General features: G+C 41.9%; 2 protein-coding genes across 4 annotated transcripts; both read right to left on the bottom strand.

The window, feature by feature from the left end:
• Nucleotides 1-656: 656 nt before the first annotated feature.
• On the bottom strand, nt 657-4,934 carry LOC149983080 (mitochondrial glutamate carrier 1-like). Of its 2 annotated transcripts, none has more exons than XM_090239355.1 (8): nt 4,824-4,934; nt 4,530-4,606; nt 4,199-4,324; nt 3,994-4,049; nt 3,788-3,878; nt 3,015-3,072; nt 2,389-2,449; nt 657-2,089 (listed from the first exon to the last, which is right to left on the bottom strand). In XM_090239355.1, the coding sequence occupies exons 2-8, from the start codon at nt 4,547-4,549 to the stop codon at nt 1,854-1,856; spliced, it is 648 nt and encodes a 215-aa protein (XP_090095481.1). In that variant the 5' UTR covers nt 4,550-4,606; nt 4,824-4,934; the 3' UTR covers nt 657-1,853. The 2 variants fall into 2 exon arrangements, with proteins under 2 accessions (XP_090095481.1, XP_090095482.1); XM_090239356.1 differs by having other exon boundaries at nt 4,793-4,877.
• Nucleotides 4,935-7,203: 2,269 nt separating this feature from the next.
• On the bottom strand, nt 7,204-8,624 carry LOC149983079 (serum amyloid A-5 protein-like). Of its 2 annotated transcripts, none has more exons than XM_090238794.1 (4): nt 8,317-8,624; nt 8,093-8,198; nt 7,747-7,885; nt 7,204-7,537 (listed from the first exon to the last, which is right to left on the bottom strand). In XM_090238794.1, exons 2-4 carry the CDS (start codon nt 8,178-8,180, stop codon nt 7,399-7,401), a joined length of 366 nt encoding a protein of 121 aa, XP_090094920.1. In that variant the 5' UTR covers nt 8,181-8,198; nt 8,317-8,624; the 3' UTR covers nt 7,204-7,398. The 2 variants fall into 2 exon arrangements, with proteins under 2 accessions (XP_090094920.1, XP_090094921.1); XM_090238795.1 differs by having other exon boundaries at nt 8,093-8,235; nt 8,317-8,555.
• Between the last annotated feature and the right edge of the window lie 7,348 nt (nt 8,625-15,972).

Raw genomic sequence — 15,972 nt, 5'->3', positions numbered from 1 at the left:
CACATGTGCCAAATACAACAGGTAGACCTTACCGTGAAATGCTTACTTACAAGCCCTTAACCAACAATGTAGTTTAAAGAAAAATAAGGGCCTTTCTATGACAATGACTGGTATATAGGTCAGGACCTATATATGTCGCAGGAAGCTTGACCCCAGTGATGTACTGGGCCGTACGTACTAGCCTCTGTAGCCCCTTGCGATCGAAGCCCGAGCAGTTGCCATACCAGGCGGTGATGCAACCATTCAGGATGCTCTCGATGGTGCAGCTGTAGAACTTTTTGAGGATCTGAGGACCCATGCCAAATCTTTAGGGGAATAGGCATTGTCCTGCTCTCCTCATGACTGTCTTGGTGTGTGTGGACCATGATAGTGTGTTGGTGATGTGGACACCATGGAACTTGAAGTTCACAACCTGCTCCAGTACAGCCCCGTCGATGAGAATGGGTACGTGCTCGGCCCTCCTTTTCCTGTAGTCCACGATAATCTCCTTTGTCTTGATCACATTGAGGGAGAGCTTGTTGTCCTGGCACCACACTTCCAGATCTCTGACCTCCTCCCTATAGGCTGTCTCATCGTTGTCGGTGATCAGGCCTACCACCGCTGTGTCGTCTGCAAACTTAATGATGGTGTTGGAGTCGTGCTTGGCCACGCAGTCATGGGTGAGCAGGTAGTACAGGAGGGGACTAAGCACGCACCCCTAAGGGGCCCCCGTGTTAAGGATCAGCGTGGCAGATGTGTTGTTGACTACCCATACCAGCTTTTGTGGTGCGATGGGTAACGCTGCTTCAAGGGTGGCTGTTGTCGATGTGTTCTTGGTTCGAGCCCAGGTAGGAACGAGAAGAGGGACGGAAGCTATACTGTTACACTGGCAATACTAAAGTGCCTATAAGAACATCCAATAGTCAAAGGTATATGAAATACAAATCGTATAGAGAGAAATTGTCCTATAATTCCTATAATAACTACAACCTTAAACTTCTTACCTGTGAATATTGAAGACTCCTGTTAAAAGGAACCACCAGATTTCATATGTTCTCATGTTCTGAGCAAGGAACTTAAACATTAGCTTTTTACATGGCACATATTGCACTTTTACTTTCTTCTCCAACACTTTGTTTTTGCATTATTTAAACCAAATTGAACATGTTTCATTTTATTTGAGGCTAAATTGATTTTATTGATGTATTATATTAAGTTAAAATAAGTGTTCATTCAGTATTGTTGTAATTGTCATTATCACAAATACATATTTTTTTAAATCGGCCGATTGATCGGTATCGGCTTTTTTTGGTCCTCCAATAATCGGCATCGGTGTTGATAAATCACAATCGGTCGACCTCTAATTTGCGTAATCTGACTACCTCCATATTGAGTGAGTCACTGGTACTTCCTGCTTTAGTTTTTGTTTGTAAGCAGGAATCAGGAGGGGAAATTATGGTCAGATTTGCCAAATGGAGGGCGAGGGAGAGCTTTGTACGCATTTTTGTGTTTGGAGTAAAGGTAGTCTAGAGTCTTTTTCCTCTCTTCTTGCACATGTAACAGGTAAAACAGATTTGAGTTTTTCTATATTAAAGTCCTTGGCCACTAGGGGCACCGCCTCTGGATGAGCATTTTCTTGTTTGCTTATAGCTTTATAGAGCTCGTTGAGTGCGGTCTTAGTGCCAGCATTGGTTTGTGGTGGAAAATAGACAGCTACGAAAAATATAGATGAACACTCTCTTGGTAAATAGTGTACTCTACAGCTTATCAAGAGATACTGTACCTCAGGCAAGCAAAACCTCGAGACTTCCTTAATATTTGAATTTGCGCACCTGCTGTTATTGACAAATAGACACAGACCTCCACCCCTTGTCTTACCGGAGGCAGCTGTTCTGTCTTGCCGATGCATGGAAAAACCACACAACTGTATACACACTCATACATGTATACACACACACAACTGTCCTTACCATGCACTTGTAAGCTGCATTGCTGTACAGAGATGTTCTTACCGTCTCCCGGGTGAGCTGCATTGCTGTATGGGACCTCAACTCCACTGGGACCCCAGGGTCCCCAACTGCAGCCTGGGACATCAGCTTCCTCTGATCCTCTGTCATAACACACAAAACATCATCAATATCATCACTGTGACATCGTTAACCAGGGACAGAGAAGCAGGAATGCCTCAGGAGTAGTTGTCAAACAAAATTTAATGTGGGGAGTATGTGGGGAGAGTAACTATTTTACATTGATACAAAAACAATGGTGGTTGTTACGGGTTCTAACTGATCAGATCTCTGTGATCTGTTTGTGTCTGTTTGGCTGACAATATATTGGTTAGTCATGAAACAGTGACTGGGAACAGGGGAACATACAACCTCCTCTCTCCTTCTTCTACCCATCTCTCACCTATCCGCCCTGCATCCTGTAACTGAATCTTTAGCATCTCCATGGGAGTGGTGATGATGACCTGCACCAAGAGATGGAGAGACAAAGAGATGGAGACACAGAGAGATGGAGAGACAGAGAGATGGAGACACAGAGAGATGGAGAGACAGAGAGATGGAGAGACAGAGAGATGGAGAGACAGAGATGGAGAGACAAAGAGATGGAGAGACAAAGAGATGGAGAGACAAAGAGATGGAGAGACAGAGAGATGGAGACACAGAGAGATGGAGAGATGGAGAGACAAAGAGATGGAGAGACAAAGAGATGGAGAGACAGAGAGATGGAGACACAGAGAGATGGAGAGACAGAGAGATGGAGAGACAAAGAGATGGAGAGACAGAGAGATGGAGAGACATAGAGATGGAGAGAGAGAGATGGAGAGACAAAGAGATGGAGACACAGAGAGATGGAGAGACAGAGATGGAGACACGGAGAGATGGAGAGACAGAGAGATGGAGAGACAGTGTGACTGTGTTTCAGAAGAGTTCAAATACCCAGGCAGACACACAACTATTGTGCATAATTACTGTTGAGCCACAAGATGGTAGTAGAAAGCTGTCTGAGGCTGATACCCAAACTGATCTTACCTGACATGTACCAGCACCACAACCCGCCAGCATCTCCCTCAGCAGGCTAAGCTTCTGACTGAGAGAGAGAACAAATGTCATAATTATTTTGGTTCAATGACTTTGCTCATTTCCCTGGATGTTCTGGTGTTATCTCAAGTGATTTCCATACATTAAACAAAAGGCATACAACATAAAACTCTCTGTTTCTATACACATAGGCCATGACCATAAACATGCATAATACAATAAACATACCAAACATAACATACACATAAAGAAACATACATAAAGACACACACACACACACACACAAATACATACATACATACATGCACACACACAAGCACTCACACAGTCTTAGAAACATGTTAATAATTCACCAGTTCACTAGCGCAGGTCACTCAATAATTTATCAGCCATGTTGTTGGTCCCCATGGAAATGTTGAGGGATGCTAAAGATAGCCCAGGTATGTCATGCGGATAATGCTGCAGGGGCCTGTGGGATTGGTCTTATCAACCATGATGTGTGTTTACAAAATATTTATACTTCTACGTATTACCACTAGATCCCAGCACATAGTGAAGATATTATTACAATCCTATTTGTGATGTGTATATCAAATCCAAACAAGAAGTTAGTTAAAGCTGATATAGTATATAATACATCTTTCAAGTACATCTATTCAAAGAGATCAGAGTGGGAAAGAGGTTGGTGTACCAGTCAGTTACGACTGGTGTAGGATTGTATTTGACAGGTAGGTGTTTGAAAGACGCCTCTGAGCACTACTCACCCATCCTTGGACAGGTGCTGTCTAAAGAAGTCATTGGCAGCTAGTTTGATGGCCTTCTCTGGAGTGACCAGAGTCAGGTTCACAGCAGCACCTAATGGTTAAAGAAATAGAGATACACAGAATCATAAACAAAGAACATGCTCAAACCTGTGTGCACACACGCACACACACACGCATGCACACACACACACACAATTTTGTCCTACCTCTGTACATGCCAAAGTACCCCTCTGATTGGATGGTCTTGATAAGGCAATCTGACCTGTGTTGTGAACACAAAGGATTACTGTGCAAAGGACTCAGAGAATCAACCAGAGGTAAGCAGATACTACAAGCAAACTGCAAGTTTGTTTTAGATTTTTTACTTTTTTTGACTGGTTAAAAGAGTGTGTTGAACAACATTGTACATACATGCTGGTATAGAGACGGGAACCATTTTGCTGGTTCTGGAGACGGGTCTTGGCTAGGTCAATAGGAAATACACATGTCACACCAATCAGTCCAGCAATTCCCCCGTTGATCAATTTGGCAGGTAAACTGAGAGGGAGAGAAAGAGAGAAGAGTGAGAAGGGTTCAAAAAGGTGACAATAACCAATCAATAAAAAAAAGTTAAAAACAAGAATGAGAGAGCTGGAAAATGGTGGAGGATTACTTCAAGAATCAAAATGGAACATTAATTAAAAAATGTGATAAAATATTCTCAGATTCATCTGTTTCCATCAATATCCTTATCCGCACTTACCTGATCTGCTTGTCAGCCATCTATCTGAGACACAGTTACCTTGGCAGTTTCTCTGTCTGTGTATCTGTAAACGTGATCTGCAAGGAAAACAATGGATTAGTGGAAGATGGATGGATAATACCTCAGTCAACCAGCCAATGTTCAACTGTCAGTTTCAGTCAGCTGTGGAGGAGAACTGGAAAAGAACAGAGTACAAATCCATATCAGAACAGTAGTCTGACACTCAGTTAAAGCTTTGAGAAACATCTGTGCGTGGAAAGTACCTGGCTTATCCCTGGGCATAATAGCATTTACCTCAATGTTGTGTTGGCTGGCTACCTGAAATGAAGAGTGTTCATTCATTGAGCCATGCTTTCAGAAGAATATGACTGTACAGCCACCCTCCTTCTGGACCAATCACATCAATCCTTCCCCTCCACTCCTCTCTCAACCCTAATTCTATCCCAAACTCTTCTATTTCCTCTACTCCTACTCCTCCCAGATCTCTCCTGATTTGTGTGTGTGCATTGTATTTGAATGGAGCAAGAGAAAGCAGAGAAAGAGAGAGGGAGATGGGACATCCAATACTGTGATTAGAAATATGGGTGTTTTTCTGTTTGAGGTATATTCTGTCAGCTCACAGCACTCCTTCTCTCTTTGCAGGCATGTAACAATATATCTTTGACCGAATATTTTGCTTTGTTGTCTTTATAAAAGGATCTACTGTGTGTGTGTGTGTGTGTGTGTGTGTGTGTGTGTGTGTGTGTGTGTGTGTGTGTGTGTGTGTGTGTGTGTGTGTGTGTGTGTGTGCGTGCGTGTGGGTGTGGGTGTGTGGGGAGGGGGGGACCTTGGTCATAGAATAGTACCTAAGAGAAGGCACAGGAGTGGTCTGTCTACTCAATGTCTGCTTTTCATTTATATGTACAGTATGAGCTCATGTATTTTTCATTGCCAGGAATGGATTACATGTGGTAATGGAGAGACTTACCACATCTAGTTTGTTAATACATCATGAATAAATACTTCCACGTAGCACTAAGCCCATTCCACCACCTACCTGCCTTGCACATTCAGATTTGAGTGTTATGATTGTCAGGTAAACCTGACTTAACATAATTCACCCCCGTTAACTACACATCATTGCTCACCCGGTTAACCTTCCACATAAATGTATACACAGATCGGGTATTCAATACATGATGCTTATGTTTTCCTTGCTGCATTTCAGGGCTCATCACATCGATGCTGAGTGCAACTGCTGAGGCTACTTATTTCCACTTGGTGAAGCAGAACCCTGTTGCTACCCATTTCACATCTCAGGTAAAGTTAATAATGATATAGCAAAATCTATGATATTTGAAATTGCAAAATCTATTGCTATTGACCTCACTTTGAGCCCTAAAGTTCATATTTTCAAATTAAGAGTGCCAAAAAAGAGAAAATCTAGGAAAGCAAAATCACTCAAATACCTGAGTTACAATTCCTCTGTGTTACAATTTCTTAGCTCATCTCTCTGTCTCTGTCTCTCTCTGTCTCTCTTTTTCTTTCTCTCTCTGTCTGTCTGTCGGTCTGACTCACTCACTCACTCACTCACTCACTCACTCACTCACTCACTCACTCTGTTCAAAGTCTGTTCCAAGAAGCTGGTACAGTACTTTGAACCATACTCTCATTGGTTGCTTGTGTGGAGGTGTGGTCAGGCTCATCAAAACATTGTATGTCTGTGCATATTTTACAGTACGCCTGTAATTCTGCATTCTGTAATAATGAGTGGTTATGTTCAAAAGCCTAGCTGTATGCTAATTTTATGCATGTTATCTATCTGTGTCAACTTATACATAGCCTACTGGTCTCACCTCCGGTCTCAATAGAGTTGCATAGTATGTTGAATTGAATCCTCATTCAAACTGTCATGTTCCATTGATTAACAGCAGGGGCATCCATCCTCTCCTCTTTGGCCTCTCTCCCCATGCTTCTCTTGTGATGTCACAACAAGGATAGCCTGGCACCAGCTTTGTTCCAGAGCATGTCTCTATTTTCACAAAGATTTCATCAGTGACCCTCAATGATTAACAAATACACTGACATGGACATGGCAGATACCAATATTATAATTGTAATTTATCATGAACTGACCTACCACTTTTTATCCTCCTGGACCAGCTGTTCAAGCCTATATGGTACCTGCAGGCCTCCTTACTTCCCCTGCACCACTAATAACAGGATTCCCTGCTATATCGTTACACTAAACAAATTGGCTTGGTGGATCGGTGGTCAGTTAAACCAGCATCTATTGGTTGTAAGTGAGAAGGGGAGGACACAGTGTGTGTTGTGTTGGAGAGAGGGAGCTAGGGATGGGCAGAGAAAAATAATCGTTGTTGCACCCTCAAAGTTCACATCACCTCGTCATCTGCATTAATCTTAGCCTCTTGTCTCCTATGTTTTTCTCAGCTTCTTCTACGTATCCTATGTTTTTCTCAGCTTCTTCTATGTCTACCCTATGAAAAACATATACTATGTACGGCTACCCCACTGTCCAAAAGTTCCTCTTTCTAGTTGTAAAGGGCTGACCGGTTGCCAGTTGAAGACTGGGAAAATGTCAACACCAGATCATTTGAGTGTACATTTCAGGATTTCAACATTTCTTTCCAACCTTCCCAGTCATATCATACTGAATACAGAAAGACATTCGGTCTCTGGTTGTGTAATCACTTTATTTTTGCAACACTTTTGAAATACATTGTATACTATGTTTCAGTACCATGTACCTGTCTATTAGCAGAAATCATTTTTGAGAATATGACATTTTTACCAAAAGCAGTAATTAAGTGCAATATGTTTGTTTGGAATTTGGTCCTTCAGTTTGGCTAGTAACCTCCTTTTTGTAGGTTCAGTAGTTCTTGGGGAGTCCTTGGGGTCTGAATCGGTTGGGGTCCCCTCCATTACGTCCCCAGTGGTTAGCCTTCTGGTCAGCTGCTGAGTCCTCGTGTCCTCGACCATTGGAACCCTGAATCATCTCCCGGCCATTACTGAGAGAGGAGAAATATTACATAAGTAACTCGCCAACCACAGTAAACCAATCATGGTAAAATTGTCTTTCTGACCAGACATTTTTTATTTTTTTTACAAAAAGTGGCATAAAGATCTAATTAGAGAAAGGGGAATGTTTTTATGAGATAATTTGATGACCAACTGAACCACATTATAAGCATCACACAGATATTTGAGAATCACCCACCTGATGACTGTTGCTGCCCACCTGCCCCCTGGTCCTCTCCTGGCAGCATCATAGTTGCCCCGAGCGTGAAAGTACTTGTCTGAGTTTTTCCAGTTGGCGTCCTTCATGTCGCCATATGCACGCCACATGTCTTTAGCACCTGCAGGGTCAGGAGGACACAGATGTTGAGTTTGACACTTTCAATGAACTTTACAACTTTTCAAACCACTAGCCTCAAGAAATAACAATGACTTTAAAGGAGTCCTCAAATACAGTACATGTCGCTCTTGATAGATTTGTTGCTACTGGTTTCTGTATCTATTTCTGTCAACAATGAAGAAACAATGATTAAAGTGTATAAACGGACCTTGAGCAGCTTCACCAGGGAAGCGGTACCACTGAGCTTGAGCTCCTACAATGAGGGTCAGAACAAGTCCAGCTAGAAGCAGCTTCATACTTGCAGATGCGACAAACTGAAGGAAACACGAGGGTGAGAGAGAGCATAGGCCACTATATGAATTGCTAACATATTTACAGATAATTTATTAAACTTAAACTCAGACTGCCTCATATAAGAGAGTTATCGCTTACCTTCTAGCTCCTTAGTTAGTTAGTCAGTCAGGCAGTTTGAACTCCCTTGTGTTTTGTGTTGGTTTGTGGTCTGCAGCTTGTTCTTATATTCCACTCAGACCAGGGAGGAGTTCTGTTTTTCCAAAAGCTGGAATTCCCTAACTTCGTCCTCCCAAGCTATTACGATCAGAAGTGTATGCCCGGGAACACAAGATGAGAAATTTCCAGGTCATGACAAGATGAATTAGAGGACGTGCTCTGAAGCCTTGGGCAATAAGGAGGATACTCCTCAATTGTGTAACTAGGCCTACAGCTTAAAAAAACAAGGCATCAAAATGTGACGTGTCTGTATTAATAAGACTAATGGGGGAGCAGTTTGTTTTTCTGCTTTTAATGTCGTAATTGTCATGATGGTTGAGGTTCCAAAAGTTTGCCTCTCACCTAATATGAGAGAATGAATCCTTATGATATGATTCATTATAGACTACTATAATAGGGTAGAATACAGGTATTTAATAGACATAGACATTACAGGCAATTTGCATGTCCACATCTTACAGTTGGCACCTTTATCTTACGGGTTACACAATTACTGCTCCCCCTCACACCTATGCTGCTGTTCATTGATTATTGATTTCCATTACCATTAGTATCTATGCTTGTGCTCTTAGCTCCAGCAGTGCAGTAATATCTAACAATTTACAACAATACACACAGATCTAAAAGTAAAAGAATGGAATTAAGAAATATATAAATTTTACAAGCAATGTCAGAGACTGAAGTATATATATATATATATATATATATATATATATATATATATATATATATATACTGTGTATATATATATATATATGATGGGATGTATAGATGTTATGGACGGTATGTGGATAGAATATTTAGGGTATCTGTAGAATACGTAGGATAGAATAGTATATATACAGCAATAGTTGAATGAGATGGCATTAATAATGCAATATATACTGTACATATGAAATTAGTAAAACAGTATTTCAACGTTATTAAAGTGACCAGTGTTCCATTATTAAAGTAATCAGTGATTCCATGTCTATGTGCATAGGTTAGCAGCCTCTAAGGTGTAGGGTTGAGTAACCGAGTGGTAGCCGGCAAGTGACAATGACTAATTTCAGGGAAGGGTACTGCATGGAGGCTGGCAAGTGATGGCTATTTAACAGTGTGATGGCCTTGAGATAGAAGCTGTTTTTCAGTCTCTCGGTCCCAGCTTTGATGCACCTGTACTGACCTTGCCTTCTGGATGATAGCAAGGTGAACAGGCTGTGGCTCGGGTGGTTGATGACCTTTGACATCGGGTGCTCTAGGTGTCCTGACATCGGGTACTCTAGGTGTCCTGGAGGGCAGGCATTGTGTCCCCCCCCGGTGATGCATTGGGTGATGCATTGGGCAGACCATAGCACCCTCTGGAGAGCTCTGCGGGTGGTGCAGTTGCCGTACCAGGGAGTGATACAGCCCAACAGGATGCTCTCAATGGTGCATCTGTAAAAGTTTGTGTGGGTCTTAGGGGCCAAGCCGGGGAACTTGAAGCTTTTCACCTTCTCCACTGCGGCCCCGTCGATGTGGATTGGGGCGTGTTTCCTCTGCTGTCGACATGTACAGTACCTTCAGAAAGTATCCACATCCAGTGACTTTTTCCACATGTTGTTGTGTTACAGCCTGAATTTAAAATGTTTTAATTGAGATGTTGTCTCACTGGCCTAGACACATTACCCCATAATGTCAAAGTGGAATTTTGGTTTTAGAAACGTTTACAAATGAATAAAAATTTAAATCAGAAATCAGAAATCTTGAGTCAATAAGAATTCAATCCATTTGTTATGGCAAGCCTAAATGTGTTCAGGAGTAAAACTGTGCTTAACAAGTCACATAAGTTCCATGGACTCACTCTGTGTGCAATAGCACTGTTTAACATGATTTTTGACTACTTAATCTCTGGACCATACACATACAATTATCTGTAAGGTCTCTTAGTCAAGCAGTGAATTTCAAACAAAGATTAACAAAGACCAGGGAGGTTTTCCAATGCCTCACAAAGAAGACATTAGGGGCATACTGCAACAACAACAAAAAATATATGGACAGTTTAAAGTACATAGGCCTCTTAGCATCTCGTGAGGCCTACCAGTTTCTGGATATAATCCATGTCTGGCGTCTTGAGAATGGCTAACTGACACTGCCTCTTTTTTTATTTTTCGTGGTATCCATTTTCGTGGTATTAATTAGGGATTGGTATCAATCCCCAATTTCGTGGTAATTGTTTAGTAGCTACTATTTTGTCTCATCGCTACAACTCCCGCACTGGCTTGGGAGAGACGAAGGCTGAAAGTCATGCGTCCTCCGATACACAACCCAATCACTGCTTCTTAACACAGCGCGCATCCAACCCGGAAGCCAGCCGCACCAATGTGTCGGAGGAAACACCGTGCACCTGGCAACCCTGAGCCCGGTCCGCCACAGGAGTCGCTGGTGCGCGATGAGACAAGGATATCACTACCGGCCAACCCCTCCCTAACCCGGACGACGCTAGGCCAAATGTGCGTCGCCCCACGGACCTCCCGGTCGCGGCCGATTACGACAGAGCCTGGGCGCCCAGAGTCTCTGGTGGCACAGCTGGCGCTGTAGTACAGCACCTTTAACCACTGAGCCACCCGGGAAGCCCCTAACACTGCCTCTTCTAGTCAGCAACAACACATCAGAAAACAAATTATAGATTTTAATGCTTTACTGTACTGACCTATTTAGCTTTAGTCCTCAATTGCATATCATTGTATTTTGGTGTAAAACACTGTCTCAGGCGCTGCTCCAGAATCTCCCATAGGTGTTCAATTGGGTTGAGATCTAGTCACTGAAATAGCCATGGCATATGGTTTACATCATTTTCATGCTCAGCCAACCAGATCAGTGACCACCCCTTCCCTGTGGACGGGGGCATTGTCATCCTGCGGGGCAAAGCCATGATAGCCAAAATAATGACCTGCCCAGCATTTTTATACATGACCCTAAGCATGATGGGACGTTAACTGCTTAATTAACTCAGGAACCCCACCTGTGTGGAAGCACCTGCTTTCAAAATACTTTGTATCCCTCCTTTACTCAAGTGATTCCTTTATTTTGGCAAATACCTGTACTTAAAACAGTACCTTCGTGTAGTGTTACCAAATTATCCAATTTTGAAAGGGAACAAAAAAAACAAAACAAATATGTTTTTAACTAGTTTTAAACTTTTATGGCCAGTGCCATCATGATGACGTCATGTCGGTTGCATAATGACATGTCAGTATGGAGACAGCACAGTAAGGTTATGTGTTTCTATATTTGTTTTAATTTCTGTTTGTTTTGTACATCCGTATTAGTTTCTATTTAGTTTAAGTTGTATGAAAATATATATATTTCATTTTTATATGATTTAGGTTCAGTTTTAGTGTTAAGAAGATAAAGCATTTGTGGGAGGCTAGAAGAAATATGGGTTGTAGAGTTTTTGTGTGTTTTTTGGGATGTCACAACTGGGGGGCAGTAATATATAAGGTGATGGGTCAGGTCATAGTTTAGCCCTTCTCATGACTCCAATTTTACATTGGTGTCACATATACTCCCTCTCTGGCCTCTAGGTCATCAGGCTGCTGAGTGTCCCGCACACCTGTCACCATTGTCTCGCGCACCTGCGCCTCATGACACTCACCTGGACTCCATCACCTCCTTGATTATCTTCCCTGTATCTGTCACTCCCCTTGGTTCTTTCCTCAGGTGTTATTGACTCTGTTTTCATGTTGGTGTGTTAAGTGTTCATTGTTTTATTTATTAAAACACTCACTCCCTGAACTTGTCATAACAAGGGGGCAGTAATATATAAGGTGATGAGTCAGGTCATAGGCTAGGTTTGCCCTTCTCATGACTCCAATTTTACATTTTTTGCAAAGTTGCAGAGAAGAAGCCATATTCTCAGACTGGCCAATAAAAAGAAAAGATGAAGATGTGCAGAACACAGACACTGGATGGAGGTACTCTGCCTAGAAGGCCAGCATCCCGGAGTCGCCTCTTCACTGTTGAAGTTGAGACTGGTGTTTTTGCGGGTACTATTTAATGAAGCTGCCAGTTGAGGACTTGTGAGGTGTCTGTTTTTCAAACTAGACACTCTAATGTATCCCGCACATCTGTCACTATCGTCTCGCGCACCTGCGCCTCATGACATTCACCTGGACTCCATCACCTCCTTGATTATCTTCCCTACATCTGTCACTCCCCTTGGTTCTTTCCCCAGGTGTTATTGACTCTGTTTTCATGTCTGTGTGTTGCGTGGTCATTGTTCCTTTTATTTATTAAATCACTCATTCATTGAACTTGCTTAATGACTCTCAGCACACTCGTAACAATTGGAGTCATTCCATGTCCCTTTTTATTAGCTGAAGTTATTTAGTCTAGTATGAAACCCTCTATCTAGAAATAATTTTATCCCTGATTGCAATATGGTTTTGGAAACCTTGAATACTCAACTTATCCATAAATAACTTTACAAATACAAAAGATAAATTTACTATTTTACCACAGATCTCCACTGAGGTGTTCTGTGTAACAGCTTCAAGCCAAAGTTTTTTTGTTGTTCCCTCCTGAGTTTCCATTAGTTCAGGAAGTGCAATGCAAAACACATCTCTTGAAATCTGTGTATTTTTTGTATTTGTAAAATCATTTTGGGGTGATATGAAAATAGAATTCCTGAGGTTTCCTAAACTGTATTGTGATTATTAACAGTTACACAAAACATTGACCCGCTGTTATTGTTCAAATGAGAACCAATGGCTGGATGGCCTTGGGTTCTCAAGAGCTAAAGTTAGGTTAGGTTTAAATTATGAAGTCAATCTCAATCTGACTCAATCTCAACCCCCCCCCCCCCCCCCCCCCCCCCCCCCCCCCAAATGAGAACCAATGGCTGGATGGCCTTGGGTTCTCAAGAGCTAAAGTTAGGTTAGGTTTAAATTATGAAGTCAATCTCAATCTGACTCAATCTCAACTCCCCCCCCCCCCCCCCTTAGCTAGTGAAAGTGATACTTAAACTACACATTTTTTTAGCTCCTGGATGCATTTACCTGCCAGATTCAGCAGCTTGAAACCCTCCCAAAAGCTTGAAAACCACATGAGACATTTGCCCAAAGTTTGGAAAAAAACACTAAAACCAAACATAATTCATATGGACATATTACCAGTAATGTTTTGTTGGTGGTGAAAGCCAGCTGAGATGCCAGATGCCATTCCTGACTAATAGAAACAGTTCTGACTGGAAATGAAACTTCGGAATTTCCTCAGCATCACATCCTGCTTTTGACAGTGTTACTATGGTCCTGTCCAAAACAAACAGTAGCCCCAAATAGACAGTTGACATGATGAAATATCGACAGAGATGGGTGTGTTTTCCCCAATCTTATCAGGGCATGTGTAACAGTATAGACTTAAGTCCGTCCCCTCGCCCCGACCTGGGCGCGAACCAGGGACACTCTGCACACATCAAATCAAATCAAATAAAATAAAATTTTATTTGTCACATACACATGGTTAGCAGATGTTAATGCGAGTGTAGCGAAATGCTTGTGCTTCTAGTTCCGACAATGCAGTAATAACAAGTAATCTAACTAACAATTCCAAAAACTACTGTCTTGTACACAGTGTAAGGGGATAAAGAATATGTACATAAGGATATATGAATGAGTGATGGTACAGAGCAGCATAGGCAAGATACAGTAGATGGTATCGGGTACAGTATGTACAAATGAGATGAGTATGTAAACAAAGTGGCATAGTATAGTATAAAGTGGCTAGTGATACATGTATTACATAAGGATACCGTCGATGATATAGAGTACAGTATATACATATGCATATGAGATGAATAATGTAGGGTAAGTAACATTTATATAAGGTAGCATTGTTTAAAGTGGCTAGTGATATATTTACATCATTTCCCATCAATTCCCATTATTAAAGTGGCTGGAGTTGAGTCAGTGTCAGTGTGTTGGCAGCAGCCACTCAGTGTTAGTGGTGGCTGTTTAACAGTCTGATGGCCTTGAGATAGAAGCTGTTTTTCAGTCTCTCGGTCCCAGCTTTGATGCACCTGTACTGACCTCGCCTTCTGGATGATAGCGGGGTGAACAGGCAGTGGCTCGGGTGGTTGATGTCCTTGATGATCTTTATGGCCTTCCTGTGACCTTCCACATCAAGAGTGTGGCCTTCCACATCAAGAGTCACCCTCGAAGCATCGTTACATCACTCCACAAAAATTGCAAGGGGAACCACTACTTCAAGGTCTCAGAGCAAGTGACGTCACCGATTGAAACGCCACTAGCGCGCACCACCGCTAACTAGCTAGCCATTTCACATCGGGTACACATGGATATTAAATCTATCATTAGATTGTTTCATTTCAGAGAGACTATCATGTTGTTGCAAAATGTCATATATCCACCTCACTCACAGAGAAAACAGTAGCACTGCAAGGTTTTACAGTCAAATGTGACAAATATATATATATATTTGACCTGTACAAATGATACATTGGTGATCATAGATATAGAACCCTAGATGGGATGATGTCATATACCCCCCCCCCCCCCCCCCCCACTGTACACTAAGGGCAGGATTACTTTTAAATTCAGAAAGGATTTTTTGCGAAAAATAAATCTTTGACACTTTGCTGTTTTCTCAGTGACATTAAAATCAGCCTTGAAAAAAGGAGCAAATTTAAGGTGGTTCCACACGAGCAAGTCTGACTACAAGTCAGAGACCAGTATGACGACACACCAAATGTGTTTGATGCATCGTGGGAAAAGAGCAGGAATAGGCTTTTTTAGGCTACAGTTTGAAGTGATTGTGTTAGCTGTGTTGTTGGCTAGCTCCTCTGAATATCCAGTGCCCAGACGAGAGAGCTATGCCAGGGGAAATTGCGCATCATTTGCTTGTTGTTATGGACGTATCCAAATAAATGTCACTAGAAAACAGCTTAAACAAACGCAAATGCAGCTAGTTTGCTTTTATTCTGGCTGCACTGTTTGATGTGACTGTAAATTAGCTAGCTAGAAAGCAAGGGATAAGAATGTTGCCAGTTCATACTAAATGTTCCATTTCCATACTAACAACTAGGTCCGTCCATAGATACAAAAAAAAGACAACGACGGAGTCGGACCCATAGAACGAACGAGCAGCCGGCTTGGGGAGCAACCTTAGATTTGTGTTGGGATATGTAATTTTCATATGTGTAAACATACTGAATTATAATTGGATGCATTTTACCGCCGTATCATACTGTGCTATGATTGGTTAAGACCACCCAGATGGTTAGGTCATGGTCAGTTGATCATGGTTGGAGATACATGAACATGCAAGTTGTAGCTAGCTAATAAAGAGATACATTAGGAAATATCCTGTGGTACTGCATTATATTATTTTGTACAAAGCATGCAAAATAAGACATGGTGTCAGAGTAAAAGGTCTTAAAGCATGTTTAGACATGGACCTCATCAAGCTAGTTTTATCAGTGACAGCACCAGTAGAGACAGACAATGTACTGGAGGAGTTTGCTGATGTTTTTACAGGAATAGGATTATTCCCATGAGAATGTACCATTCACCTTGACCCAGACGCAACCCCTGTGGTCTG

Source organism: Oncorhynchus mykiss, chromosome 6 (genome assembly GCF_057628025.1).
Source record: "Oncorhynchus mykiss isolate SJ-2025 chromosome 6, ASM5762802v1, whole genome shotgun sequence".
Taxonomy (NCBI): Eukaryota; Metazoa; Chordata; class Actinopteri; order Salmoniformes; family Salmonidae; genus Oncorhynchus; species Oncorhynchus mykiss.
Note: the sequence above shows the minus strand (reverse complement) of the source record. Positions and strands in the feature narration are given on the sequence as shown.

What these genes read in the sequence shown, in the direction of transcription:
- LOC149983080 (XM_090239355.1), bottom strand. Translation starts at nt 4,549, where the DNA reads ATGGCTGACAAGCAGATCAG. An exon ending in TCCCGTCTCTATACCAGCAT is followed by an intron (nt 4,050 to 4,198) that starts GTATGTACAATG and finishes TTCACAACACAG; the next exon opens with GTCAGATTGCCTTATCAAGA. An exon ending in GTGGTGCTGGTACATGTCAG is followed by an intron (nt 2,450 to 3,014) that starts GTAAGATCAGTT and finishes CTCTTGGTGCAG; the next exon opens with GTCATCATCACCACTCCCAT.
- LOC149983079 (XM_090238794.1), bottom strand. Translation starts at nt 8,180, where the DNA reads ATGAAGCTGCTTCTAGCTGGACTTGTTCTGACCCTCATTGTAGGAGCT. An exon ending in CCCTGGTGAAGCTGCTCAAG is followed by an intron (nt 7,886 to 8,092) that starts GTCCGTTTATAC and finishes CTGACCCTGCAG; the next exon opens with GTGCTAAAGACATGTGGCGT. An exon ending in TGGGCAGCAACAGTCATCAG is followed by an intron (nt 7,538 to 7,746) that starts GTGGGTGATTCT and finishes CTCCTCTCTCAG; the next exon opens with TAATGGCCGGGAGATGATTC.